This window comes from Branchiostoma belcheri, unplaced genomic scaffold, assembly GCF_001625305.1.
Source record: "Branchiostoma belcheri isolate BF01 breed outbred unplaced genomic scaffold, Haploidv18h27 scaffold254, whole genome shotgun sequence".
NCBI lineage: Eukaryota > Metazoa > Chordata > Leptocardii > Amphioxiformes > Branchiostomatidae > Branchiostoma > Branchiostoma belcheri.
Window position 1 is genome coordinate 86,782 of NW_017803859.1, and position 25,981 is coordinate 112,762.

The 25,981-nt window shown below is 41.4% G+C and overlaps 3 protein-coding genes across 4 annotated transcripts in view; 1 reads left to right on the top strand and 2 right to left on the bottom strand.

The window, feature by feature from the left end:
• The window catches only part of LOC109471693 (phosphotriesterase-related protein-like), a 13,054-nt gene extending 1,250 nt beyond the window's left edge, over positions 1 to 11,804 (bottom strand). The window contains exons 1-6 of the mRNA XM_019771033.1: positions 11,631 to 11,804; positions 10,662 to 10,821; positions 9,089 to 9,273; positions 8,228 to 8,383; positions 7,924 to 8,088; positions 6,809 to 7,029 (exon numbers count right to left, since the gene is read on the bottom strand). Coding sequence (XP_019626592.1) covers positions 6,809 to 7,029; positions 7,924 to 8,088; positions 8,228 to 8,383; positions 9,089 to 9,273; positions 10,662 to 10,821; positions 11,631 to 11,664 — 921 coding nt within the window. The 5' untranslated portion in view covers positions 11,665 to 11,804. The remainder of the gene's footprint in view (positions 1 to 6,808; positions 7,030 to 7,923; positions 8,089 to 8,227; positions 8,384 to 9,088; positions 9,274 to 10,661; positions 10,822 to 11,630) is intronic.
• A 1,795-nt stretch (positions 11,805 to 13,599) lies between these two features.
• LOC109471691 lies at positions 13,600 to 19,731 on the bottom strand. 2 transcript variants are annotated; one of them, XM_019771031.1, is made up of 10 exons: positions 19,661 to 19,731; positions 18,891 to 18,955; positions 18,257 to 18,298; positions 17,984 to 18,047; positions 17,089 to 17,279; positions 16,642 to 16,803; positions 15,929 to 16,105; positions 15,172 to 15,323; positions 14,359 to 14,553; positions 13,600 to 13,751 (listed from the first exon to the last, which is right to left on the bottom strand). In XM_019771031.1, the coding sequence occupies exons 2-10, from the start codon at positions 18,903 to 18,905 to the stop codon at positions 13,634 to 13,636; spliced, it is 1,116 nt and encodes a 371-aa protein (XP_019626590.1). In that variant the 5' UTR covers positions 18,906 to 18,955; positions 19,661 to 19,731; the 3' UTR covers positions 13,600 to 13,633. The 2 variants fall into 2 exon arrangements, with proteins under 2 accessions (XP_019626590.1, XP_019626589.1); XM_019771030.1 differs by having other exon boundaries at positions 17,981 to 18,047.
• A 481-nt stretch (positions 19,732 to 20,212) lies between these two features.
• Positions 20,213 to 25,638, top strand: LOC109471702. Its single transcript, XM_019771041.1, has 7 exons — positions 20,213 to 20,309; positions 22,448 to 22,489; positions 22,605 to 22,683; positions 23,476 to 23,795; positions 24,196 to 24,375; positions 24,696 to 24,856; positions 25,410 to 25,638. The coding sequence occupies exons 1-7, from the start codon at positions 20,292 to 20,294 to the stop codon at positions 25,636 to 25,638; spliced, it is 1,029 nt and encodes a 342-aa protein (XP_019626600.1). The 5' UTR covers positions 20,213 to 20,291.
• The last annotated feature ends 343 nt before the right edge of the window (positions 25,639 to 25,981 follow it).

A 25,981-nucleotide genomic window follows, 5' to 3' on the forward strand; every position in this document is an offset into this window, starting at 1 on the left:
ATTCGATACAGTAAGCGACACCATACTCCACCATGAGGCTTGGCATTGCATAGAAAACAAGGGCGGTGCGTAAAAAACACACCGGCGACGTATTTTAACAATATAATAGTATAAATTTGTAACCCTTTTGATATAACTTGAGTAAAAGGAATTTTTCTTATAACGGATTGTTGTTTTAGTACTACTAGTATGTTAAAATGTGTGTGTTTTAACACCGTATTGTATGTAGGAAGTTGTATTGTTTGTTTTTGAGGGTGCTAATATGATGCATGCATCAACGAATGAAATGTGTACCCTGAGCTGTAACTCACATTCGTATGGATTTATGTTTGATTATTTAGGAAGTACGTGAGTAAGGTATAGTTATTAGGAAAGAATGGTATCTGACGCAAGTATTACCAAATAAGGATGAAATTTTTAATAGGTATTGCCATATAAGATAGACACGCTACGTGTACACTGAGTGGGTTTCCACCAGAAAGCAGACCGGGCGCTCCTCCAAGGTTCCCCAGATATCTGGCGTCTCCATATTCCACCTAACATGTCTGACTTTCCTCAGCGCCTTCACAAATTCACGGAGGCGCTGAAGGGACTTGTGCAGAGCTACTTCAAGGTCACAGTATGGAACCACAGACGTCTGTGGAGACGCAACCCAAACTACTTTGCGCCTGCCGGCCTACACTTGTCCGATCTGGGAAACCTCCAGTATTACAAGAGTGTCCGCGGGGCTTTAGACCGCCAGCTAAAGCACATTTAAATTAAAACGTGTTCGCTTGTCCCTTGTGAACCCCTTTCCTTTCTCATTCCGACACAATTTGTGCCCGATTGGCTGGTTTCCCCTTTTCGTTCACACACGCACGTGGTCTTGGTTTCGTTCTTTCACGCAGTTAGGCATGTTTTGGCCGGGTTGTTGACATGAGACACATGTTAATATATTTGAGACAATCTCTATCCTACATCATGCCTCGCACGTGTTGATACTATGGTTTGTGATGCAACAGAATAAAAGGTTGCATATCTCGCCAAACAAGAAATGTCTCTTCTGTTTATTGTGTTAGATTGCACTATATAACTAACGGTGACCTGGCCCGATAAAAGGCGTAATGTAAACAACCGGAGCTCAGTCTGACGTAAACCTTCATGGTGTTCACATCGCGGAGAGCTCCGCTGCGTAATACTTCAATATCTAAGGCCCATTGCCCCCCACACATTCAGAGCAACAAGTATGGCATTGTATAATAGTGTATACAATAGTGTATATAATTTACGGGCAGCATCCTTGCCACCGACAAGCGATACCCCGACCCGTACGGTGATTGTCGGGTCTGGACACCGTGTAGTAACCGGCATCGCCGTCTCAGTGCCCGTGTGTCCTCTGGCGACACTTACTGAGAGGTTTCCCGGATAACATTTCAATGCACATTGCAGTATTTACAAATAATTTCTAAACTGTCGGTAACATAAATATCGTCATATACACATCCCCTAGTAGATACTCTGGTTAGTCTGGGTAAAGGATAACAATTACTATGAGTAGGTCGCGCCCGTTGAAATAACGTTGGAATATATTATGGCTCCATTGTTTGATCTTCAGATGATTTTTTACAAAGAATTACTAGAAAATCTGTTCCATGTATCTGCTTGGAGATTGTGTCGGTCGGATCTTACTGTTTACGAGGTCTCCAAGCAGATGTTCGGGGGGAGGGTATAGTTGGGGTTGTCCCTTTCTCTGTATCTGCTCCATTGTTTGATCTTTAGATGATTTTTTACACAGAATTACTAGAACATCTGCTCCATCTATCTGCTTGGAGATTGTGTCGGTCGGATCTTACTGTTTACGAGGTCTCCAAGCAGATGTTCGTGGGTATAGTTGGGGTTGTCCCTTTCTCTGTATCTGTTCCATTCTTTGATATTCGAGTGAATGCTTGCAGACTTACTGAAAATTAGTAAAACAAACATTAGGTTCCTGTATCTACTTGGAAATTGTATTGGTCGGATTTTACTGTGTGCGAAGTCTCCAAGCAGATGTTCAGGGCATAGTTGTAGAGAAAAAAATGAACACGCTACACAACATTATGATACAGTAAATGAAATAAAATATGGTTATACCTCTCTCACAAGCAAACTAAGATGACTTTGCATAAAACATTCTTTCATAAGATAATCGTGCAGAAGACTAGCTATTCTCTCTCTTTTTTTGGAATATTTACATATTACCTTTTTCCAAAACTGTAGGACATGTAGGATGGCACATGCTTTTCTGTCATTCCGTGAGTTTGGAAGCTAAAGGCCTTTTGCCCTGCAAAATAGGGTTTTTGCTGTAAACCGGAAGGGAGACTATTTCCCAGTAAGTCCGTCGCGACAGTTGCCATAGCAACAAACCTATCTGTCTGGCTGACCACCTCTGGGTGCAGTGGGTGGTCCGTGCACGAGGCACCATACATTCATTCAGTCGGTCGCCAGCTACCCGCGAGGACGTACTAAACTTTCGTTGTACCAACTGACAAAGTATTTGACTTATTTGACTCATTTGCCGTATCAACGATACTTACAACTGGACCCCTGAACGTATTCAAGTAGTAACGCTTCTACTGTTAGACGAGACGAGCCCGCAGACGAGGCCGTACCCGCGTGGCCGTACCCCGGACCACTGAGAACAACTGCTCTCCTCTCCACCAGCGATAACAGACTCCCAAAACGGTGAGTTCATACGTGCTTTTATTTAGGGTACACTTTCAAACAGGAGCGTTGACAGGTATCATATACAATTATGGTAGGAGTGTATTTTATGTATAGAAACCTTCCGTGTGTGAAGTCCTGATGACGACTTCACATTTTGGATCGTTCATTTTATAGAAGACTTTATAGAAGACTTACATTCTCCCCTGTAACCACCCGCCCTGTTCAGTGGTTGTTTTGTGTGGCTTTGATTGTGAAACGTGTCAATGTTTTGCGCTGGACATATCAGCCTTGTCTACAGCTGAATAATTTCTACGTTTCTTTGACTTGAATATGAAATGTACACCTTGTTTAATTTTGAAGCAAATGTAGCGCTGGACTACCTTAGTGTTTCCCACAATAATCTGCCTTTGATGTCCATTGCAATGTGTGTGGGGGCATTCTAGACAGATAAGCCAAACTTGTCTTATCGCCCATGCCCTCGATAAACTGAAACCGTCCTGCTTGTGGAAAAGGACGCGAGGAGAGAGCACATGGATGCTCTGATTGGTCAATTCCGGAAAAGTTTTAGCGTGGCCCGTGCGATACGAACAAGGAAACCCCGTTCGGTACAAACGGAGAATTCCCCGTGCACTGGTCAACGTAAAACTAGCGGGCGAGGATCGGCTTTCGTGTCCGGCATGAATTTCCTTATGGCCCACATGGCGACATAGAACTATTTTCACGGCCAATGCAAGGCATGTGGCGTGTGAGATTCTGAAACACGTGGTATCTGGATGTCTGGGAGAAGCAGGGCTGCCATTGGTCGAATTAGGTGTCAAGCTTGTTGCTGGGCAGGGCCAAAAATAGTTTATACTAAACAAACTTCAGATTTTAGTAGCCGAGTCCTAAGGCTCAATGAGAAGCGAAATCTTCAAATAGGAAACGAAGCTACCTTCTTGCCAAAATAAGGAAGCCACTTCTTAACATATTCACAGGTAAAAAAGTAAGATTATAAGCGTTTTTTCCTCCTTTTCGGTTCCCGCGATAATGACACGAGGCTAATCACCGCTGTTTCCCTACAGTTGCCCAGGCCGGCGGGCGTGGAGATACGTAGCCCCTTTGCCTTCTCTCAACCAGGGATACAGACATAAAAAAGGTGAGTTCATACGTACTTTTATCGATAATTCTACAGGGTGTGGATGTTTGGTAACGTCGGCCAGTTTTGGCTAAGTTAATTTATGAAGCGCGGAAGGACTGCTACTTATGCAGTTCACAGCTGTCATGTCATGTGTACTTTTGACGCACATTCTATATCAGCCTTGTCTTCAATTGTTTTCTACGTTTCGATGACTTGTTTAGGAAATGTACACCTTGTTTTGAAGACTCATTTCAAACCGCTACCATTTGCTGTGACGTTCGCACCACGATATGTTTTGGCCGAGATCTTTATAAGGCGCGGTGAGAGGCATATTACTGTTGACTAACTTGCCGTGGATAGAGGGTAGCCATTTAATCTTGAGTTTTGTCAGGTATCATATACAATGATGGTAGGAGTGTATTTCATGTATAGATACCTTCAATGTGTGAAGTCCTGTCTATTGTTTTGTCCTGACACTAGCAACAAGCCTCACACCTTATCAGACCAATGACAGCCTTTCTTCTCTCCATACAGTTGCAGTACCATGTGCCTTAGCTAGTGCGCAAGCTCTAGCCGACAGTTGCCGTGCTAAAGCCGGGACAATCACATATGCCAGAAGCCGTGGTCACAGCTGACTCAAGCCTCCCGGTCACAGAGCTGATCATGACAACTGACTCCAGTCTCCTTTGTGTAAAATTTTGTTTCGATATTGTTGATGATGGTAGAAGGAGCATGTTGATATCATATGTGTATTAAGTAGTAGCATCGTCGACAGAAAGAAGGCAACATGGGAGGGAACCAGATCAGTAGCAGAGCCATCACGTGCAGGCTATGTAATGCATCGCTAGCCACAGTAAACCTTACACCAGTTAGAGATTACTGGGATGACTTACATACGTCTGTACTACGATGATACATTGCCTGTGTTTTACGGTATCTTAGTGTATATATTGTAATGACCTATTTTATATGTATTTAGAAAACCTCGCCAATGACGGTTCAAATCGAATCGAGGAGAATGTACACATTTTGAAAACCATGAATATGCTGAACAATCGGTGTATATGGGAGCTGTGGTACGATTGCACTCTCTAACTAACTTGTAAGAGGATGATAGTGCAAGACCTGATGAAACTCCGAACAGTTCCCTTGTAATTACTTATACAGTTCTCTGTTATTGTAGTCCCTGTTATTGGTCCGGTTACAAATATGTGTGCTGAAGTGATGTACCACTGTTATGCGGTAATACATAATATAAAGACACAGGATTTCTACGACGAGGGACGTCAGTTCAAGAAGGAAAATATAACTCAGTTAAGACTGAAAGGGTTAACGTAGCCAGTATCATATAGTCATAGCCAGTTCGTCTTAAAAGTCTCCCGTGCCCAGTGTGCGGAAAGCCTTGTCTCTGCGTCTTTCCTTTATCCTCACAAAGTTGCATTGAAAAGAACTTGAATTCATCTGTTGATTTGATTATATGGATGACATCCTCTGGGAACCCAAAAACTGATGCGCGCGTGCGAATAAAAAAAAGTTTTGCAAAAAAGAAAAGTTGCTTTCACTATGAAATCTACGTGGTCATGAAGGTTGAACAAATGGCACAGAATATGTTATGGCGAATAATCTACTTATAATAATTTTGGCATTCTATAGCTACGACATTGGTATCGTTTCTAAATGTTTTCCTTGCAACTTATGGTAAATTTTTGCTCATTTAGCAACTGTTCTGCACGATTTACAGTATGGTTGAAAACTTTTTTTTTTGGAAACGGCCGAAAATTCATGCGCGCGCGGATGTCATCCATATAATCAAATCAACATGGCCTTATGTCCAAACACATACTTTTCATGAAGAGAAGGAAAACTACTAGAAAAAAACAACAACTAAACGCGGTGACATATTGGTTTATATTCAGACAATCACGACATCTCCTTTGAAACATCTGACTTCAAATGCTGACCTTGTTCAATTCCAAACAATGTTCCTGTCCAAGCTGTCGGAAAAGCTCCAAAGTCATTGAAAAGCAGCTGAGAGGGAAGACCTCACCCGCAAGGTGTTGCCAAAAATGAATTCCCTAGGGAATGCGTGCGTGGAATATTTAGAATTCCTGGCAATTCAATCGCAGTACTATACTAAGGGCTCCGCCCCTGAGGCGTCGCCAAAATCGCAGTACTATACTAAGGGCTCCGCCCCTGAGGCGTCGCCAAAAATGGCTAGTCTGTAGATTTTAAAGTTTGTGAGAGACTTGGTGCATTTAATTTTAATTATATAAGTGGGTTTTGTGATTGTACAAATGTGATTCTGCAGGTTTTCTAGATCTTGAAACCTTGGCATGGGGAGGTTACTGTTTCATGGCAGAAAGCCTTTTTCTTTATTAAACTCATATTGAGGACATTTATAAAAGGAACGTGTTATATTTCACACTACATCCATCGTGCTCTACTTGTAGAGTACATGTATCTGATGAGCCGGTAGCTTTTTGTAACGCCCGGCGCCCTTCAACCTCACGTAGGATGAAACCAAGATCTTACAATACAAGAAAGACACAGATGTCCGATAAATTTATCCTAATTGCTTCGATATTTTCGCAGAGATTACAAAACAGTTTTTTTCCACAAAATAAACACACTATATTTTTTTTTTATTAAAGTGAAACCAAAAAAAGGAGGCTTTTAGTTAAAAGTTAGTTAATAGTTAAAGAGCCTTCCCGCGTCCAGTGACGCATAGGGCGGCGCCCATCTCCGTTCATTAGCTCTGGGACACACACAGCAGTCACTCCCATCCCATGTGTTTAACTCCCATACTCTTCCCCAAATGCTGAGTGCTAAGCAGAGAAAGAAGTATGTACCATTTTTAAAGTCTTTGGTATGACCCGGCCTGGGTTTGACCTCACGACCTCCCGGTTACAAATCGAGCACTCTACCATTTGAGCTATTGCACTTGTTTTTGCTACGGATGGATTATTCATACTTTAATGATTCTAAAGTATAGATGAAATATTACCCTACCAGCCTATGTTTGGTGTCCATATCATGAGAGATGACCACCTGGTCAGCGTGTCCCTCCTGCAGCACGTGTAGAATCATGTTGATCCTGGCCGCGTCATTGGGCATGTCTGTCTTTACTGACTGCCACGGACTACCGGACACCTCCAGCCCGAAGAAGTCCCATTCCAGGAAACACCCCAGCTGAGCAAACTCCAGGAACTCTTCAGCACTGAAGAATGTTCCTATACGGGTCAAAATCGTATCAATCCATTCAGTACTTTTAAATGTAACTTTTAATCTTATATTATAGGGAAGGGCCAAAGATAAGCCACCAGGTTTCCGGCCCTCCCATGCATGTCTACTTAACTTCAATTGTTAAATTTAACTTTATTTTGTTTATAACAAACAATGATGAAATAAATAAACAGTCAATGACATTTTGCAAGAGAAATCAAACTATCAAGAACAAGAATATTTATATTACAGCGACTATTTGGGAGGCTACGTTACTCCCTAAAACTCATAGATCTCATCTGTTTGATGTGATTTTATCAAGGTTAACACCACTTTAACAACCCACCCATATCCAACCTGCGCGTGCAGGACCGCCTTCAGCCGTGACATCCTAATTATCAACTGTAAAAAATCACCTCCAACCCATAATGCAACACAAGCTATTTTGGAAAGGCAGATAAACCTATTAACTTAACCACCCAAAGCAATACTTCTATATTAAACAGAAATAATAATGATTTGAAAACTGTCACATGTAATTCTGTTCTCCATCAATAGTCATTGCTTGTGCTTATCAGTTGGTGTGACGTATCGGTCGATAGCTTCATTTGCATACTTTCTAGTGGACAGAGTTTGTTTCTATGTGCATCTACAGGACGGCCGTTTCTTTTAGGGAAAAGCGCCTTGATCAGGGAATGAGAGTATCTGCGGAGAGAGCTGTATCCTGCCGCCAGATACACCAGTCTCCGTGAATACAGATCTCATCTCGATCAAGGGCCTTTCTTTTATACAGAAGTAACCGCTCTTGTTCGTACAGAAAGCTATCGGTCATATTGTTCACACAAAATGTGTGTATTATATGGTCAGCGTTGTTGAGCAACACACCGTCTGCCTTTACTTACTGTCGAGATGGGACATGACCGTGGCCCTGACGTCACCACCTGCCTCCTGCAGTACCCTTATAATCTCGGTAGGAGCGTCAGTGTGCCGTCCAGGATGGATGATGACTGGACAGCCGGTGGCAATCTGGGCTGCGGCTGAAGCTTTTAGAACTTTCCTTTCGTTATCTGAAAATACAGTTAAAAGACTATGATGATTAAGATGTTTGTTATTATTATGATGCACATTTACAAGATCAGAATGCAATACCGTTTATGTAAATATTAATGATAAAAGTGTCAGCTAACGTTAATCCCACTAGCTCACCAGTAAGGGGCCAAGAACAGCCAACCTCCCCAATCACACCACACCGCACGTTTGTCCCATCAGCCCCCTCGGTGATGTCGTGGACCATGGTAGACACCAGCTGTTCCTGGGTGAGTGTGTCCATGTCTGACGGATGGGTGCTGTCTATATAATAACCTTCAGTACACAAAATAGGTTAAGAAATTACTTTGGTCCGTGCATAACTGATTTACAAGTTCACAGTTCTAGATGGTTTCGAATACGATTGTATTGTTTGGGGTCTGTGGGTTCGTGTGTACGTATGTCCAGCACGTGGGTTAAGAGGATTGTCAGGCAGATTAACAGGAGGTCAAAAGGTCAAACACAGGACATGGGGCGAGCTTGAAAACCCTAAAATCTGGTTGGTACCCAGAGGAAATTGAAGGTCGACATGGCCCATAAGGCCAATCATTGAATGTGCGTTATTCCAACCCTGTAGAGTTCTTGTTGTTAGTCTACTAAATTAATTTGCGGATTCAAAACCAGTTAAATAGCCAAATAGGAATGATAATGGACAGATGAGATGAGGCATCGTAAAGTTTATTTGCCCGAGCATCAGAGGGGGAAACACGAAACCCTAACGTGGACCTAGGGCTACTCCACTGGCCAGACAGACCAAATTTTTGTTAAATTCTACTATAATAACCCCATTTGGAATGTCTGCTGGAGACTATTCTTGGCTTAGTACCTAATAATGAACGTCATAAATGTAAAATCTCATCAGTTGTTTCAATTAATTAGGGAAAGCCAAAACCCAGAAGTCAGATGTTAACATGATTTTACTGTTTAATTGATATCAGAGTACTTGTCATGTTGAAACAAGGAGAGCAAATTAGTTTTTACTTGTGCCACAGATGATGTTCACTCCGGATTCCATAGAAATCTTCCGCAGTTTTCCGACATCTCTTTTCAGGCCAAGGGAGGTGCATTCAACGATAGAACAGCCTCCATTCTTTTTATAGAATTTCAGCTCTTCCCCCATGTGTTCCTCCTCTCCATGTAGATTGATATTGGCTGAAAGGCTGTACCTGTAAATAGTTAGAAGAAATATAGTTGATACATAATAAAAGTATCGAAACACACATATATGTAAAACACTGAATGAGCCTGATCTTTACATCTACCACGGATGCTTGTACACATAGTGAATATGCGATATTAATGTTAAAAGCACATTCTTAACCCTCAACAGAACACCTTCCCGGACTGATTAATCTGTACACCTGGGGTCCGCGCGGACCCCAGAACAGTTTTTTGCTAATTTTTAGAAATTTTCAACATGCAACCAGCTCAATTGTTTTGCAAACTGATGTGGGAACCTCTTTGTCCACATTACATACAAAAATCATACATTTTGAACTTTTTCTATTTTTTGGTGAAGAAAAGAAGACAAGAGGAAATACCCGATTTTTAAACCCATTTCAGACTGAAGGGGCTTTTGAGGCCCAACTTTGATCTCAGATAGCGGCTAAACGGCTTGCGCTAGAAGTATCAAATTTGGAGACCTTTCCTAAAATGTCTCTGGAAAAAAGTTCATATTAGTTTAATACTAGTAAGTTGATGTTTTTTTGTGTTGCCATGGCAACGGGTTTCTAACAGGCAGTTTTTTTTTAAATAGAAGTAATTTTGTTTTAAACATAAAAATTTTCTGACTTTTATATTAAATTACACTTCTTTTCCAACATTAATAACATCTTACATAATCAAATATAAGTTAAATCATTTAATAAGCATAGAATATGCTAATTTGATGACGTCATTGGTCAAAATCCAATATGGCGGACTATATTATTAACTCTGACGTCATATGACGTCATAATTACACCAGAGTTATCAAAATTTAATTCTATTACTACACCATTCTCTGAAAACTTGGTAGACATACGATGAGTGCATAAAAACATATAAAAACGGAAATAAGGTAATGTATAAGAACGCTAGTGTATCCATTATGATCAAAAGCCGGCTGGGGTCCGCGCGGACCCCAAAAGAAAATCAGATATAATTCTTTTATAAATGGTAGAAACGGAGTTTTCTGCACTGTATTGAGAGACAACTTTGTGGGTGACAATTACCTAAAATTTCAGAAAAAAATCTTTAGAAACAAAAAAGATATTACAGAATATATAGCGCTGGGGTCCGCGCGGACCCCAGGTGTACTGTTTAGGGTTAAATTTATCGTCTAATAACAGGCATCTACGTGAATTGCCCCGCCTGTAACTACCTCCTTTAAAACATCAGAATGCAAAATAAAGAAAGAAAATGCAAATATATATGACGTACATGCAGTCTCTCTCTCATTTGTCGAACCGCTGATTGCACAAACATGCAGCCTTCATTTTATTGGTCCAACCGGTAATTGGCAATCTTTTATTGGTCGAACCATTAATTGTGATAGACAGTCAGAGGTACTTACGGGTACTGTCTGATCAAACCCAGGTTCTCCATGGTGAGGGACAGTGTGCCCATGTGAGGGGCATGTTTGGGTGGTGGTGCCTGGAATATTGAGAAATCCGCTACGAGGTGCTCGTGAGTTAGGGTCATTCCGAGCTTCTGGGGTTCAATAGGTCCTAGAACTAAAGCACATAAAAGAAGATGGTTAATGTATTGCCTGTGGTATGTAGAATGGAAACAAAAAATTCAACGTATCGGTATCAAGTGTAGCTATATCTTACTGGCGGTAAATATATAGTGTTCCATTTATGCAGATTCAATGTGCAATCCTTGGCACTTGGCACGAATTTCTCTACTCCACCTAGGTGTAAAAAGGATACATGGCATGGGTGGGGAAGTAAAATGCGTCGAAATGAGAGGGATGGGCTCTGCCTTCCAATATTGGGCCCTAGACCCAGTGGATCAACAGCTCAGTGTGTATACCTTTTACTTTTTACTAACTTTATTTTTTTAGTACCATAAACTATGTATTTGGGGGTCAAAGTTTGCCTGTCCGTCGCTTATCTATACAGTTTATCATTAACTAGTGTATGCTAAATTCTACCTAGCCAGCAAGTTAATTCATCCATGCCTGTTTGATCCATTGGTCATGTTGGCGGCCTAAAGCTCAGGAAATATAAGCCTTCTAAGTCTCAATAGTTTTTAACTTGCACTGCTCTTGTTTTTCTCCGTTGATTTTCCTAACGTGGCCTCAAAGTACAATGTATTGTAAACCTGCTGAAGTACGACATTCATGGATCAGAAAGTAAGGAACATTTATTTGTAGGTCAGTAGGGATTTCTCTCTGACCCTGATGTTGATAGTCAGAATCAATCACTAGATGATAAACTTTAACACAGTATAACAATAGTTATACATGTCAACCATGGTACCTCAAAAATAGCTGCACCTACGAAGTACAGATTTTCTGCAAGGTAATGTACTGGGTCACCTGTTTGGATTCTTCCCTTCACAGTGTGTGCCATGACTCTCCCATGTGACGTAAGTGTAGGTATTAATTATAAGGATACAAATTGTCACCAAAGACACTGGCACTGTTGTCAACTACCGGTCAGCAAACACGTGACGTGTTTTGTTGAAGTGCACGGATTTTGACACCGCGATGGTAAGGGCGTCACACCGCATCGACGACTAATGTGTGTTGGCCCAGAATGATAAATGTATTGTTTACATACGCGGCCTGTTTAACGGAACAAAGTCTAATGCTATATAGGCTACGCTATTTATCATTAACCCAAGGCCGCCACCGACTACCCCCATATATACATCACGGTGGCAGAATGTACTGCAACTGCGGAAATTTCTGATTTTTTTTTTCGTTTTTTGGTGGATATTTGGTCAACTTTGCATCGGGATTTGTCCTGTTATATAATGTTGCAACACAACATTTGGAAACGAACGGGATGTTAACCTTCAAATGTTATATACGACCTTATATGATATGTTTTGTCAAAATCCTTCCTGTGAACGCCCCCCCCCCCAAAAAAAAACGATAACGTTGCCTACACAACATAAATACATGATCAGTGTGAGAAGCACGAAAGAATATATCGACTGGATCGTATACTCCTGTAAGGTTATTTCTTTTTTTCCATTGCCGTGGACGTAAGAATATTAAGTCAATAAGATGAAGAAACGTACACCAAATGACTCTAAATTTATGTAGGTGGTAGGCATAACGATTCTCTCTCTTCCTCTGTGTGTGCGTGTGTGTGTGCTTGTCTTAGAAGGATATAATCCCACTTATGACACGATTGAAGAATTATCCAGGAATTATCTGATGCTTCGTATGTTACCTCACATGTAACAAACGTTATTTCCAAAATCATGCCCGAAGGCTAATTGCTTGTACAATCAAGTATAATACTCATTGCAATACAGTAACAGGAGACAGGTAACAACTGTCTGGAAAAACTTCTACTTCTACTACTACTACTACTACGCTAGCTATTATGTGGTTCGACTTCTTCTTTGGAGGCAGTGGATAATGAATAGTCCCACATTCTGCATAATTAGTGGGTTTTGTGATCTTAGTAGAAATGCAGTTTTTTGGTGATCTTCTAAATGACAAAAGGATGGAGAAATTGTTGTAACTGTCTGAAATAATCTGTTTCTTTCGGTCTCATTGTGAGGACACTGGCTAACAAAATGTATTTCATTTTCCACTGCATTCATTGGACAATATTTACATAATATTTAAGAAAAGACACAGGTCATGGCACCAAAAAAATTACTTTAATCCTTGTTGCGTTCACAACATGCTGCAGTGTGCGCAAATTCTATCGTCAAGAAACTATACACCCATAATACGTATTGATGATAGGAATGTATCGAGATGTTGAAATAATATTAAACTTACTAATAATCTATTATCCGGCAATACACTAAATATAGCACATGTATATCCAGTTATAAAGTGCATACTTAGCATCCTTCAAATCCTTGAAAATATCTCTCGAAACGTTTGGTCCATTGTGGAGGTTTTTGGAGGTTAGGAGGAACAGTGAGGGTGAAATCTTTCGAATGTTGGTAAAAATGCATTCTCTTCACCAGTTATAATGATATGCCGAGTTGTGTGGTATGGTACTCATCAAATGGCGAATGGATATAGTAAAAATTGGAGCCAAAGGTAGGATCTGCTTAGGACCGTCTAAGGAACGTCTGAACGACACGCGCTAATTAAACTACCATACCTAAATTAATGACTTTTTGGAAAACACATTACGGACAGTAATTTTATATCATTTAAGTTTATAATTTTTGGGTTACCATGGTGAAGGAATTCGTTTTGCAAAAATTCTGTAACTTAAGTTTAAACAAAAAAGTTCTCGGGGTTTATGTTAGAATACACATTCTAATTGTGATAAAACATGCGTCCCCCCTACTCTTTTGATGTTGTGTATAACATCGTTTCTGTGAGACGATTTTGACGTATTAGGCTACCGGAGAGGGAATAGCCCGTGCATAGATGTTCGCCTGGGCAGCAGGAGCGGCGTGCATCATCCTCAGCTTCTGGGTCAGAGATTCCACCCGCCGAACTATGTTCTTCGCCCTAATTTAAAAAAAGATGAAGGGTCAGTTCTACCGATGAGCTTGTAACGCTAATTTAGGACACAAAAAACTTAGGACAGTTGACAAAAAGTATTTTTTACAAGAACCAGTATTACAAATGTGCATACAACTGAAACAGATAAAACAATACAATTTTTTTTTTGCTTTTAGTAGCAGTAATGACGCTCGGGGTAAGACTTAGGATATGTTGTGGATTAAAATGTATCCATCGCATGTTGAGTGAACACATAAAAAATATTTTTATCTCTATGAGACCCCTAGGATGTAATCAATAATTTGTTTCCTGGATTTCCCAATGTGGATCACAATATTCTTGCTGGATCCCGACAAAATTCTGAGACCTTCACGTTCATCCCATCCTTTCTGTTTCATCTACTAACTTTCTGCCTGTTGATTCTTCCACCCAAGTGCTGTTAACATACCCTGTTTTAATCGACAGTTACACAAACCCACAGCCCAGCCCCCCAAAGCAATACTTCCGTTTCCGTAATTAACAAGTGAGTAAAGACGATCAAGAATATTCTTATTGCAACACATGACCAAAGTACATGTTCATATCGCCAGCAACTTCAACGTCTCCTGCGTACCTTTCCTCGTATCCCTTCACCCTGACAAGGCGCTCCTCTATCATGTCCAGGTCCTTCTGACACCACAGAGCTGTGCCCACATGCCCGACTGTGGCGGCACTGTTCAGCGCTCCTGCCGCCAACACCAGCCCTGTGCCCACTCCGGCAGTGGTGGCCAGGCCGTAGTCCGCAAAAGCACGGATCACATTCACAAAGCTAATGAAAACAAGAAATAGTAACAGTTAAGTGAATTTATTCTTTTCTTTCAATGCGAAAATATCTGTCTTCACTACAAACTTCCTGTTGGCTCCCTGCCAGTTTCTGTGACCTAATTTCCTGTGCCTGGCATTTTGTAATCTATAGTAAGCCAAGCTCACGTGCTTTTTTAAAAGTTTGAAAAAGTCCTGCAAACTAAAGAAAAGCAGACATACCAACTTACAACTCGGGTAAATTAGAGAAATAAGACTTTTTCCATTAATTAAAAGAAACAGTAAAACAAATTGGTAATAATGGTAATAATGAAAGAAACGCGTATTCTTCACAGATCGGGCAACCAATATATTATATAAGCAATAGATGAAAATCAGTTTAAAAAGTATAATGTATATCTGACCTGCCTCGGCTACCTCTGTCAAAACGTAGACATGCAAATTGTAATCATGGTTATATATTGCATATTTTACTTTCAGCGGTTTTTCTGTTCTAGTTAAATAGTGTTTGACAGTCATGTAGACACTCTCTAATTTGCCCAAACACTAATTGTCTTTTGATCATTGGTTGTACTGCTAATAGACAGTCAGAAGTCTTTTATTAGGCAACTTTGACATGTCTCACCCTGCAGCTGCACCAGACATATGCCCGTTCCTCCTGCGTTTGATGTCCTTTTTGTTGTGCTCCAACTCTTGCTTGAGCATCTCCAACTCCTGGCGGATTCCTGTAAGGTTCATCAGTATGTTGTACACCTCCATGGTGGTGATGGCCCTCGACTGTCAGAAAAAAAGGAATATTGATGTTAAAAAATTGCAAAACCTCGAGTAGTTCAGGACTGACAAAGACGGCTGAAATACTAAATCACTTATGTATATTAGCCTCTATCAGGCTATAGCGATAGCTGGAGACCAACTCCCTTGGCATGTTATCTCTCTATTTGGCTGATATCTACTCTTTCCAGCCGCCTCCCCAAGCCTGGTAGAGGCTAATCTATAGAGTACGCACAGCGCTGCACATGTACAACACGGACCTCGCACAACTTAGAGTCTAACAGAGAACGGTAACGTCCTTTGGTTAGTCGCGCATGTGTCCTGGAAAATTCTTGAAATGCTGCCCCAAATCTTCGGCCTTCAAAAAATGTGACCGCGTCGTAATGAAATAATGCAGCGTTTAGTATGAAAGCTTTTTTTGATTTTTGCATGATACACATGATTGTAAAATGTCACAGAAACTACACAAACGATATGCGTAAACAATGACGTTAGCACAATGACGTTTGTAAATCCAGGGGTCGCAAATTTTGTGGTCGTCTTCTGTTCAACCCCCTGCTCATGATCAGTCCGGACTGGACCGCTTTTTCCACCAACCCATGATGACGTACCTCGTTCAATCTGATGGTCATCTCTGTCAGGTTGGTTTCCTCCTCCCTGAGACGGGCTATGATGTTATCCAGACGCTCGTCGTAGCCCTTACAATGGATCTCAAACTGCTTCAGCTGGCTGCAGGTCTCCCAACACTCACAGAACACGACCACGAAGTTGAAGAGGCTATAGCCAAACTAGACAAATAAAAAAAAATAAAAAATAAAAAGACATTATTATTGCACGATGATACTGTATAGGCTTGTTTCGCTTAAGGAGTTAGTTGGATCGATAAGTAACGATTGGTGCTCACAAACTTTCAATGGCAGTCAACTGATGCGGTCATTTAGCCATTAAAGTAAGGAAACTTTTCTATTGATTTCAATATTTATTACAGGACATGGCGACGCCACACTCCAGTTTTTTTAAATTATTTTATGCCACCACCGAAGCAAACAAACGCATGAACAGACAACAGCAATTTTTACCTGAGCCGATTGAGGAGATTTGTGAAAGGGCAAGGGCACGAGATCGGTGGCATGGTAGGATTCAATCTCGGAACCTCTTTGTTCCGAGCCGAACGCTCTGTTATCACGCAACCGTGTGAAGTTTCTTACCATATGGCACAACATAGAGGCCTGTACTGAATCTATTCCAGAGACATATGTGTTCTGGAAAAAACACAAATCAGTAACCATGGCGCCACACAAATCTAGGATAGTAGTCGACTCACCTGGAACTTGATGACCCTCCCCACGTAGTCCTGACGGGCGGTCTGGAGTTTCCCACAGATCTCCTCTGCTGCCGCCTTGGGCTCCATGTCCTTGCACTTCAGCATTAACTCCTTAGAGGTTGTGCTGTTCAACACGTCCTTGCATTCTTCGCTGCCACAGAACTGTATAGATGAAGTACAAGAGAAAAGATGGCTACTTCAAGCCTCTAATGTCAACTATAGATTAGTCACAGGAGAAAGAATTGTAAGTGTCGGTACATAGGAGGTGTTAAACTTACTTCCAATGCATTGGTAAGATTTTATTTACTTTTGGATACGACAGTATTGCTTTTGGGTGGCTGAGTTGCTTTCTTGTCTGTCATAATTGCCTAGGTAAATCGGGGTCACATTTCAGGATACAAATAATGTAGACAAGATAACTGAACAACAATTCATGTCCGGACTTACCTCTTCCACCCACTTTACATGCTCGGCAACACTACAGGACTTAGAGTCCATGTAATGCTTCTGTGCCTTACGCATGAGGCAGCCGGCCTTTTCCATGAACTGTCTATCGACGTAGAGAGACTGGTACACCCCTCTAACAGCCTCGCCTGCTAGTTGCAAGTGGCCGAGGTACGCAGTATCAAAGGAGGAATCTAATGCGAAAAAAACAGTCTAATAAACTGGGATGCTGCTATGCCAAATGCACGTGTTCCCTCCCTTACGACGTTTAAATCAAGCAAGTGCTCGCCCTATATATCTTTACAATACATCCCTCCTTTCCTAAAACACACATGCACATACACGCAAGCATAAACAAATACAAATATACACACGCACACATACGCACACTAGAGGCGCACACATCCACACACCTCAGACACCAAACACCACACGCACATTGAAGTGACCCACGCGTACACGTATACAGACATACATATGGTGGCATGCAAATGAACACATACTGGCAACGACGCATGCAGGCACGCATAGCAACGCACACAAAAACATAATAATGGTACGCGGGCGCATGCCCTTTCCCCACACACAGACAGAGTCAAGCACACACACACATCCACACGTACACTGTCAAACATACACACACAGTTTAACACACACCACACACGGCCAAACACGCACACAGCCAGTCACCACACACACACACACACACACACACACACACACACACACACACAAACAAACACACACACACACACACACACACACACACACACAAACAAACAAACACACACACACACACACACACACACATGTCCACACCACAACCACCAACAACACGACAACAACAACAACAACAACAACATCACAGCAACAACCACGTCATAACCCATCTTACCACCTGAAGCAGCAGGCTGTCCAGGACGATGGTCATGATTCAACCTCACCAACAGCTGGTTGACGAACTAAATAAAGAAAAAAATGATGCCGCACGCATTAAAATATTGAATTATTCTTGTTTAATAATCGACTTTTTAAAAATACTGAATAATGGGTTTGCTTTTAGATCTATGGTTCTTTATGTAATATATGCATGAGTGTTTGGCAATGAGCCATGGATTTTATTGTCTACAAAAAGATCACCAGTATAGTATTTATCAAACCGTCACCTTACCTCCATCTCTTCAGCCTGCCTGTTGGGATTCATGGCATCCTGCTGTAGAAGGGAGAGAATTATCCAGAAAAAGTCAGTCAAAAAGACAAATGTGTCAGGTGTTTTTCCTCGTGTAATCCATTAGGAAGAAGTACCAAAATATATACCAAAATATCACTTGTCCCGAAGGACTGTAATGTATGTATTTGCAAACGCATGGCTAATTGTAATGAAACACGCAAATCAATACCCGGCTTAACTTTTTCCATGTGTGTGGTGGAGGCTAGCTTCTTGGGCCCTAATTCCAGGGTCTGACAACTGATGGTCTGTGACTAGGGAATTCAACTGTTTGCACACAAAAGATGCACACACATTCACAATAGCATGTTCAGGACAATAGATACAAAAACTGGAAGTTCTGCTGCAGTACCAAGGTCATCCACCAGGAGGCCTATATTTGACCTTGACCTTTGTCTTCCTACAACTTACCAGCATACCAAATATCATAACAATCCATAAAGGCGTTATGAAGTTATGCTGACTACAAATGTGAGGAAACACAAACACAGACACACACACAGACACACACACAGACACGCCAAAAAACAATACCTCCATTTTTCATGGAGGTAAAACGTATATATTTTATGCCTACCACGTATTCAGACATCTTGACGTCCACCGTATATATGGCCCTCCGATGGATTAGAGACGTTCAGACTGAAAGAGATTATAATGTTATTGCGTACTGTCTGGTAGCGAGAACTCTGGGGATCGGCAATCGTTTACACACGTAAAGTCTGTGCTAGTGCTATGCACATCACGTTCTGCCGATGTGCACGGGGAAGTCCCGTGATAGGAAAATCCCCGACGTGAGAAAACAAAACCAATAGATCATTGAGAATAAAACCCCACTAGGTGGGTAAATAAGATTCCCGCGGTGGGGAAGTCCCCAGGATGGGAGAATCCCTGAGGTGAAAAAATCCCCGAAGCGGGAAAAACCCCTAAAGGTGCGGAAATCCCCGGGGTTGGAAAATTTCTTAGGCGAGAAAAATTCCCGAGGTGGAAAAATCCCTGAGGTGGGGAAAAAAACCCGACGTGGGGAAATCCCCGGGTTTGGAAAATCCCCAATGCATCCCTGTTTAGCTTACTGAAATTTTCTTCAAAATTCGCACAGCGTTGCTTTCTCTTTTATAATAAAATAAATTGTACATGTACTAATTACTTAATATGCCACTGAATCGATAGTAACAAATATGAACAACCTAAAAGTCATTACCTATGAAAGCTACCACGGGGTCAAAAATCATATAATTTTTGTTGCCATAAATCAAACAATTTTTAAAAACTCTTAATTTTCACTGATGCATGCAGTAATGTTAACTTAAAAATTGCACATGTAAAGGTTTGTATAAAATATTATACCTCTTAGTCCGTATTTTCTGTAGGCCTGCCCTACAGAGAGGTCCTTCAGACTCGGGTTCCGACGCACAGACTGATAACGTTACTACATGTACAAGGATTGTCGATGTTCATACATACTGGGGGTTTCCGTACAGTCATGTTGTTTCCATAGATGCGTGCGTCATCGAAACTGTGGGGAAGAAAGACAATCAATATTTCTGTGGATCGTACCACGAATCAGTTGGAGGAGGGGGTATATGCATTGAGGTTATATATAGCAATGATTTTTAACATTCTATATATATATATGTATACGCAATATGGAATTCGGTTTGCTTTCTTTTACATTAGGATCGGATGTGATTTGAAAGCAGGGTTGAACGTTCACCCCTACTAGAGTAAAATGGTTGACGCCGTGGAGGGTCCGACTGAACACATGACGTCATGGAAATCCCCGCAGACGGCGGGAGTTTTCAATGACTCAATCTTGAGTCATTGGAAACTCCCGCATTGTTTTTCAACGCACGGGGGTTTTCTATGTTTTTCTACAGGATCGAAGTGACCGTTACTTGTCGAGGCTACCGATCAGTTGTGCAGAAGTGATCAGAGGTGGGTAGGCTGTACCTGCTGCTCGGCAGCCTAGCGGGCAGCTATGGAGGTGGCCATAGGGGTAAGGTACACATTCGTATTGAATTGTTGATACATTAATCACGACATAAAGAGCGAAGTAAACTTTTGTCAGAAAGCTGATAGAGCGACTGCATTTTTTGAAAAAAAAATTGTCTCGACACATAAAATTGCTACCAGTTTTTTTTTTTTGCGATCGTGATAGTAATAATAAATAATAATAACCTTTATTGTACATTCATGCCCTATCGGGCTAAGTACAGGTCAACAGATGAAGTAGGTAATATACATGTTTGATAGTAATTCTGCACAGAAAATTCGCCCAAAAACAGTTATGACAAGCAACTCATTATGACAAGCAACTGGATATGATTTCGGAAACCGACAGACGTTTCAGGTATGGCATCCACTACCTTGCAGTAACACTGGAGAATTGTCAGAAAACCAGACTTATAAGTACGAAGTACGAAGTATTGATTGATATGCATGACCAATATCATATCCAGTTGCTTGTGTAATTGTTGATAGGAGTATCTTATTACCTGGGTGCCTTCTGAACCTTCACAGAAAATGTTCTTGTATAGTAGCGCTCTAGTGTTAAGAATTCGAGATAATTTTTAAAAAATAGCATAGGAAGTATTCGTGTACTGAGTATTGTGTGAGTATTGTTTTGGGTGGGTGTGTGTGGGGGGTGTAATCTGAATGCCCGGACAGAGTAGGTAGACAACACCTGGGAGAAAGGTATTGAGAGACTGAATGACAGGTCAAAACGTCAGAGAGAGAAAATGGGGAGGGGCCACAAGCCAGCAGGAATATATGGGGGAATTCAGAAAGCCGTTGGGTCTGCTTAATTTAGGAAAGTCTCCATTTCTTTTCATATTCTGTCAAATTTTAAACTTCAAATGCCATTATACTTTGTTTACCTCTGGATTTCTTTAGACTCCTGTGCAATCTACTAATATTTCTAACGCTGAGGCCGATAACGTTACTAGTATACCAATTAATTGGCATGGTTTGCATAGCAGAGGGTTTTTCCGTGCAGTTATTTATTTAGCTTTCAGTGGGCCATACCACGAAATAAATGGGGGGGGGAGGGATATGCATGTTGTTCAATTGGATTGGGTTTGGAGCTGTATAACCGTGGTGATTCTGGAAGGACGTATTTGCCTGTATCTTATATATATATAGTGCCCTGTGATAGATTCCCAATCTTACCTCGCCATAAGCCGGGTTGCCTATATTCAAATCTCTCTAAATAGCCCACAGTGCGACCTTTGTAACTACTTATCTGCTGGGCCAGAATGATGACATTAACACGACTGACGTAACGTTTCAGAACACAATGCCTATGACCTCATGATAATCCCTGGCAGGCGGGAGTTTTCAATGACTCTTCGTATAAACGTCCTTATTTTTCAACGTCTAGGGCTTTTATAGCGCCAGGCCGGGCGGTTAGTTGTTGAGAAGTGACGTGGGTACTACCGCGTACCGGTGTCACAGCGATCTCGCCCCCCAGCGATTTCACCCTGGGGGAGGGGGGTGTTTGAGATCGATAGCGATTTCGCCCCGCCTCCGTAGATTTCGCCCCCCACCCCCGCCCCTTAGTATTCAACACCGTACCATAGGTATGGCAGGTGCACGAATTTGATTAACAATTCCAACGATATTGATACGGGTTCGGTTGAAATAACAACTTGAAATTTTAAAGTAACCTTTGTTAAAATAGTCCTTGTTGCTATCGTCAACAGTATAGGCATTTCAAAACGCAGGACTTGATCGTTTTGAGAGTGTTTGCATGCAATAATATAAATTCTCCCGATTACAACAAAACACTATGAATTATTCAACAAATTTCTGTACTTGGACATGCTTAATGCTGAGGTCACAATTCCCACACGGGGCCCGGCCGGACAGCTTTTAGGAACGAAAAGTACGATATAAAAGACAACAAAACATAGACAAAATTTCATGGGTACTATTTCTGTATCTTCTTGATATGAATTGTTAATTTTTCGCTCATGCAATCAGCCCGGCCGGGCCCCGGTTTGGAAATGTGACCTAAGCATAAACAGACGTTTTCGAGTAAATAACTGACTTTTTTGGTGGGGGGCGGAATCGCTAAAATTTTAAACGTAAAATGCCACGTTGGTTCATGCTTTGTTCATGTTATATTTTGTACAGAGGTGGGTGTCGAATCCGCGGGACCATGCCGCTGAAATTAAGGTAACGTCGTTGCTTAATTCAAATCATTCTTAAACAACATTTCATACTTAAATAACTCAGTATCACATTGTTGAGTACACTGAACTCTTACAGCGGTAAAGTTGTACTTTTTCAGGTTTTCTTGCGGAGCCTTCCAGGCCTCATCAAGGATGACGTCCAAGCTATCGGAAACTATTGCTGCGCTCTGGAGATAGGTAATGCATAAATACGTCTACTGTTTAGATTATTATTAGACCTGTAACTCTAACATTATATGGATTTGTGTACTTTATATGTCTTCTGAAACAAGTGGAAAGTTCATTAAAAGTAATTTAGACTTTTTTCCATTGTGAAAGTGGCTGTGAGAACATAAGTTGTACATAACTTGAGTCCGTAGCCACTTTGTTTGTTACCTTTCATTTGTTTTTGTCACAGTGTTTCTAAATAAAAAAGAATGTAAAGTTATTACCTCTGGGGATAGAGATACTGTCTTGGGTGGCTGAACTAATATAATATAAAGGTTTGTGTGTATGATTGTCTAATGTATATAACCACCTAGTATCCATGCTGCCCACAGTATGCCAGGGGCGACAAGGACAAAAGATCCGTCATATCACTAGCTTATCACCTTTCCTTAACCTCATCTGAATTTAGGTTAGAAGCCGGTTTGCTTGGTACAAAGTAATGTGTTATAATGTATATAAGGGATGTACATATTTCCTGTCTTGTCCGTTGTAATTTGTAATTTTGTACGCAGACTCTTTGCAATTTAGGGAGTCTTATCCCTGCTGTAAGATTTCCTTTTTGATGTCATGTTTAAACAAAGAAAAAAAAATTAAAAACGAAGAACAAAGAAAAGAATAAAAATGGAGAACAAAGAAAAGAATAAAAATGACTTTGCAGCCGAGTATAAATCAGGCTAGCCCTGGCCATATTATATCCCCCTGGCAAACTCCAAACACTTCCCACATGTCTAAAATCTGATTTGATTCTACTCCATTAAACAGCCTCTGGTTTGACGATAGCGGAGTTGTTGGGACTTCTTGTCTCAACCGCATTGGATGTGAACCGCATCATTAAGACCAGTAACTTCTGCTCAACCACCACCAGCCTGGTACAGCGCATGTGGGGGATGACACCCGTCTCCAAGGAAACGGTCATGTGCTTCTTTCAAGATGTCGAATTTACCGCCGTGGTCGCGGAGGAACGCAGCGCAGCGCTCCTTGCGGATTGCCTGGAAATGACACCTGGTGCCGGATGGCAGAGGATGTGCCAAGAGATTGTTGACATCAGGAGAAACTTTATGACTTCTGTTATACGGTACCAGGTGATAGCGATTTATCAGTTACTAACGTTTTACGAATGATACCCAATAATGTAATAAGTTCCACATGCAAAATGTTTGGAATCATAATAGTAGAAGAAAAATGTTGTTTTGCCCTGTTTCTTCTTCTCATCCTTCTCCATAGAAATAAAAAATAAGGTAAATAATCTGATCAAGACGCATTTCACCACGGTAACTGGTGCTTTGGCAGACACCAGGCGGTGTACAGGTTTATATTAGATCATATTATATTATATAGTAATGGCAGTTCAGTATTGAAGGGGCTGATCACAATATATAATCATATGGATATGTTTGAGAAAAAATAAACAGTCAAGTAGTTCGCTAGGCTGGACCAAGGATTTTTCACAACAATTATTCTCCTTTGTTGTAATTTATGTAGTTCATAACGAGTGCAGTTTTCTCCGCTCTGTCACTGTGGCAATGTCGTCAAACTACAAACGAGCTGAGGGAAGTCAAGGACAAAATATCGACTGACTACGACAGGAAACTCACCAACATCAAGTCCAGACTGGACAAGGCTGACAAGGATTTCACAAGGATTTTGGACAAATTTGAGGAGGTAACATATTGATATTTTTGTTATTGTCAGTTTTGTTATCCACCCATATATGATGCGACAATTACAAACTTTGCACAGATAATGAACGACCTAGATTATATTAAGTATAATATAAGTACTTAAGCGTTTTTTCGGAGTAAGTTGACAGCACTTGGTTCGGGGAAGATTGACAAGCAGAATAGAACGAGGTCAAGAAGTTTGTTGCAGGAAATGGGGTGTCACAAAACATGAAAATCCTTCCCGTAGGCTAGGCCTGGAGTTTTTTGCTACAAAGTAGTAATAAATATACACAAGATATGCTAACAATATTGTTTTTACAGGAGGATCAGACAGATCCTATGATGCTTCTGGACATCAACATGCTGACCTCTGACCTAGGAAACATCCGCCATGACCTCAAGTTGCTCCGCAGGGATGTCAACAAGGACCGACGGGCCGTCTGTGGCCGTAGAAACAAACACCTGATCGCCATGATTCCATGGTACTCAGCTAAGCTAACCTCTGTCACACATAGCTGACCATAGCTTCCCGACCGTCTCCCGACCATGGCTGGTTAAAGTTAAACGCCGACCATTGTTGGATAGTGGTCGGAAGCAAAGTAACGGAAAGGTTCTTAAAGGAAAAAAAAGGGAGTAACTATGCTAATTTCCGCCAGCAGCATTATATATACCTTGGAAGCCAGAACTCGTTTTCCGGGCCGCAAGAGCCCTTCGCCCGCTGGTGTAAATTACCGCTACGGGGAGTCTAGCCCGGGGGGGGTGGGGGGGTTGGCTGGCCCTACAATAGGGCCGGACAAACCCCTCGGGCTCAACTCCCCCGTAACGGTAATTTAGAAAGGCGGGCGAAGGGTTCTTGGCTGCCGAAGGAAAACGGCTTGCGGCCCGATACTAGTTAGGTACAGGGTACAGGGTAAATTGGATAACTGGAATTGGATAACTGGGCAAGAAATAAAATTTATTTGGAATGATAGATTTAAAATGACACACATTAGAGTATTTTTTAATCGCCGGTGAATTGTTAATTTCTTCCAACAGTGCAGTTGGAGTAGCTGGTGCAGCAATGAACCTCCCCCTAGCGTTCGCTGCCGGAGTTACAACAGGTTACAAAGCTCTGTCTGTGGCAGGGCTACTGTTGAACGGCGGGGCGTTAGCCGGGAATGCCTACTGCGTAAAGAAGTGCCAGGACACCATCTCTCTCATAGACGATAGGCTGAGCGCCATCAAGGATTATGAAGACAGGTTGGGAATATTTTATTTTAAATAAAAAATGAATAAATATGCTCTTGTTACGCAAACAAGCTTTTTATTCGGCCCCGTTTCGGTGACCGTCTGTACGCCACTTTCCTCCATTGGCAGCAACGCCTAGCTGTGCAATGTGAACCAGTCACAATTGCCTTCATGAAGGTTACAGACGGTCACCGAAACGTCTGCTGAATAAAACATTTGGTGGGATGAGTAAAAAGAGTCTTTTTTCAGTGACTCACCAACCTGATAAACTATCCACGGGCCTAGGCAATAGGCAAAAACTGTCCAAATGAAATTATTTGAGTGTCCTTGATTCAGATATGTTGGTCCGATCGTACTTAATTGTTACCATAAGGCCACAC

Excerpts from the sequence above, each read along its gene's own strand:
- LOC109471691 (XM_019771030.1), bottom strand. Across the intron at positions 16,804-17,088 it reads ATGTAAAGTGGGTGGAAGAG|TTCTGTGGCAGCGAAGAATG; the intron begins GTAAGTCCGGAC and ends TCATCTATACAG. Across the intron at positions 16,106-16,641 it reads GGAGGGTCATCAAGTTCCAG|TTTGGCTATAGCCTCTTCAA; the intron begins GTGAGTCGACTA and ends TTATTTGTCTAG.
- LOC109471702 (XM_019771041.1), top strand. Across the intron at positions 22,490-22,604 it reads ACCATGCCGCTGAAATTAAG|GTTTTCTTGCGGAGCCTTCC; the intron begins GTAACGTCGTTG and ends GTACTTTTTCAG. Across the intron at positions 23,796-24,195 it reads CTTCTGTTATACGGTACCAG|TTCATAACGAGTGCAGTTTT; the intron begins GTGATAGCGATT and ends TAATTTATGTAG.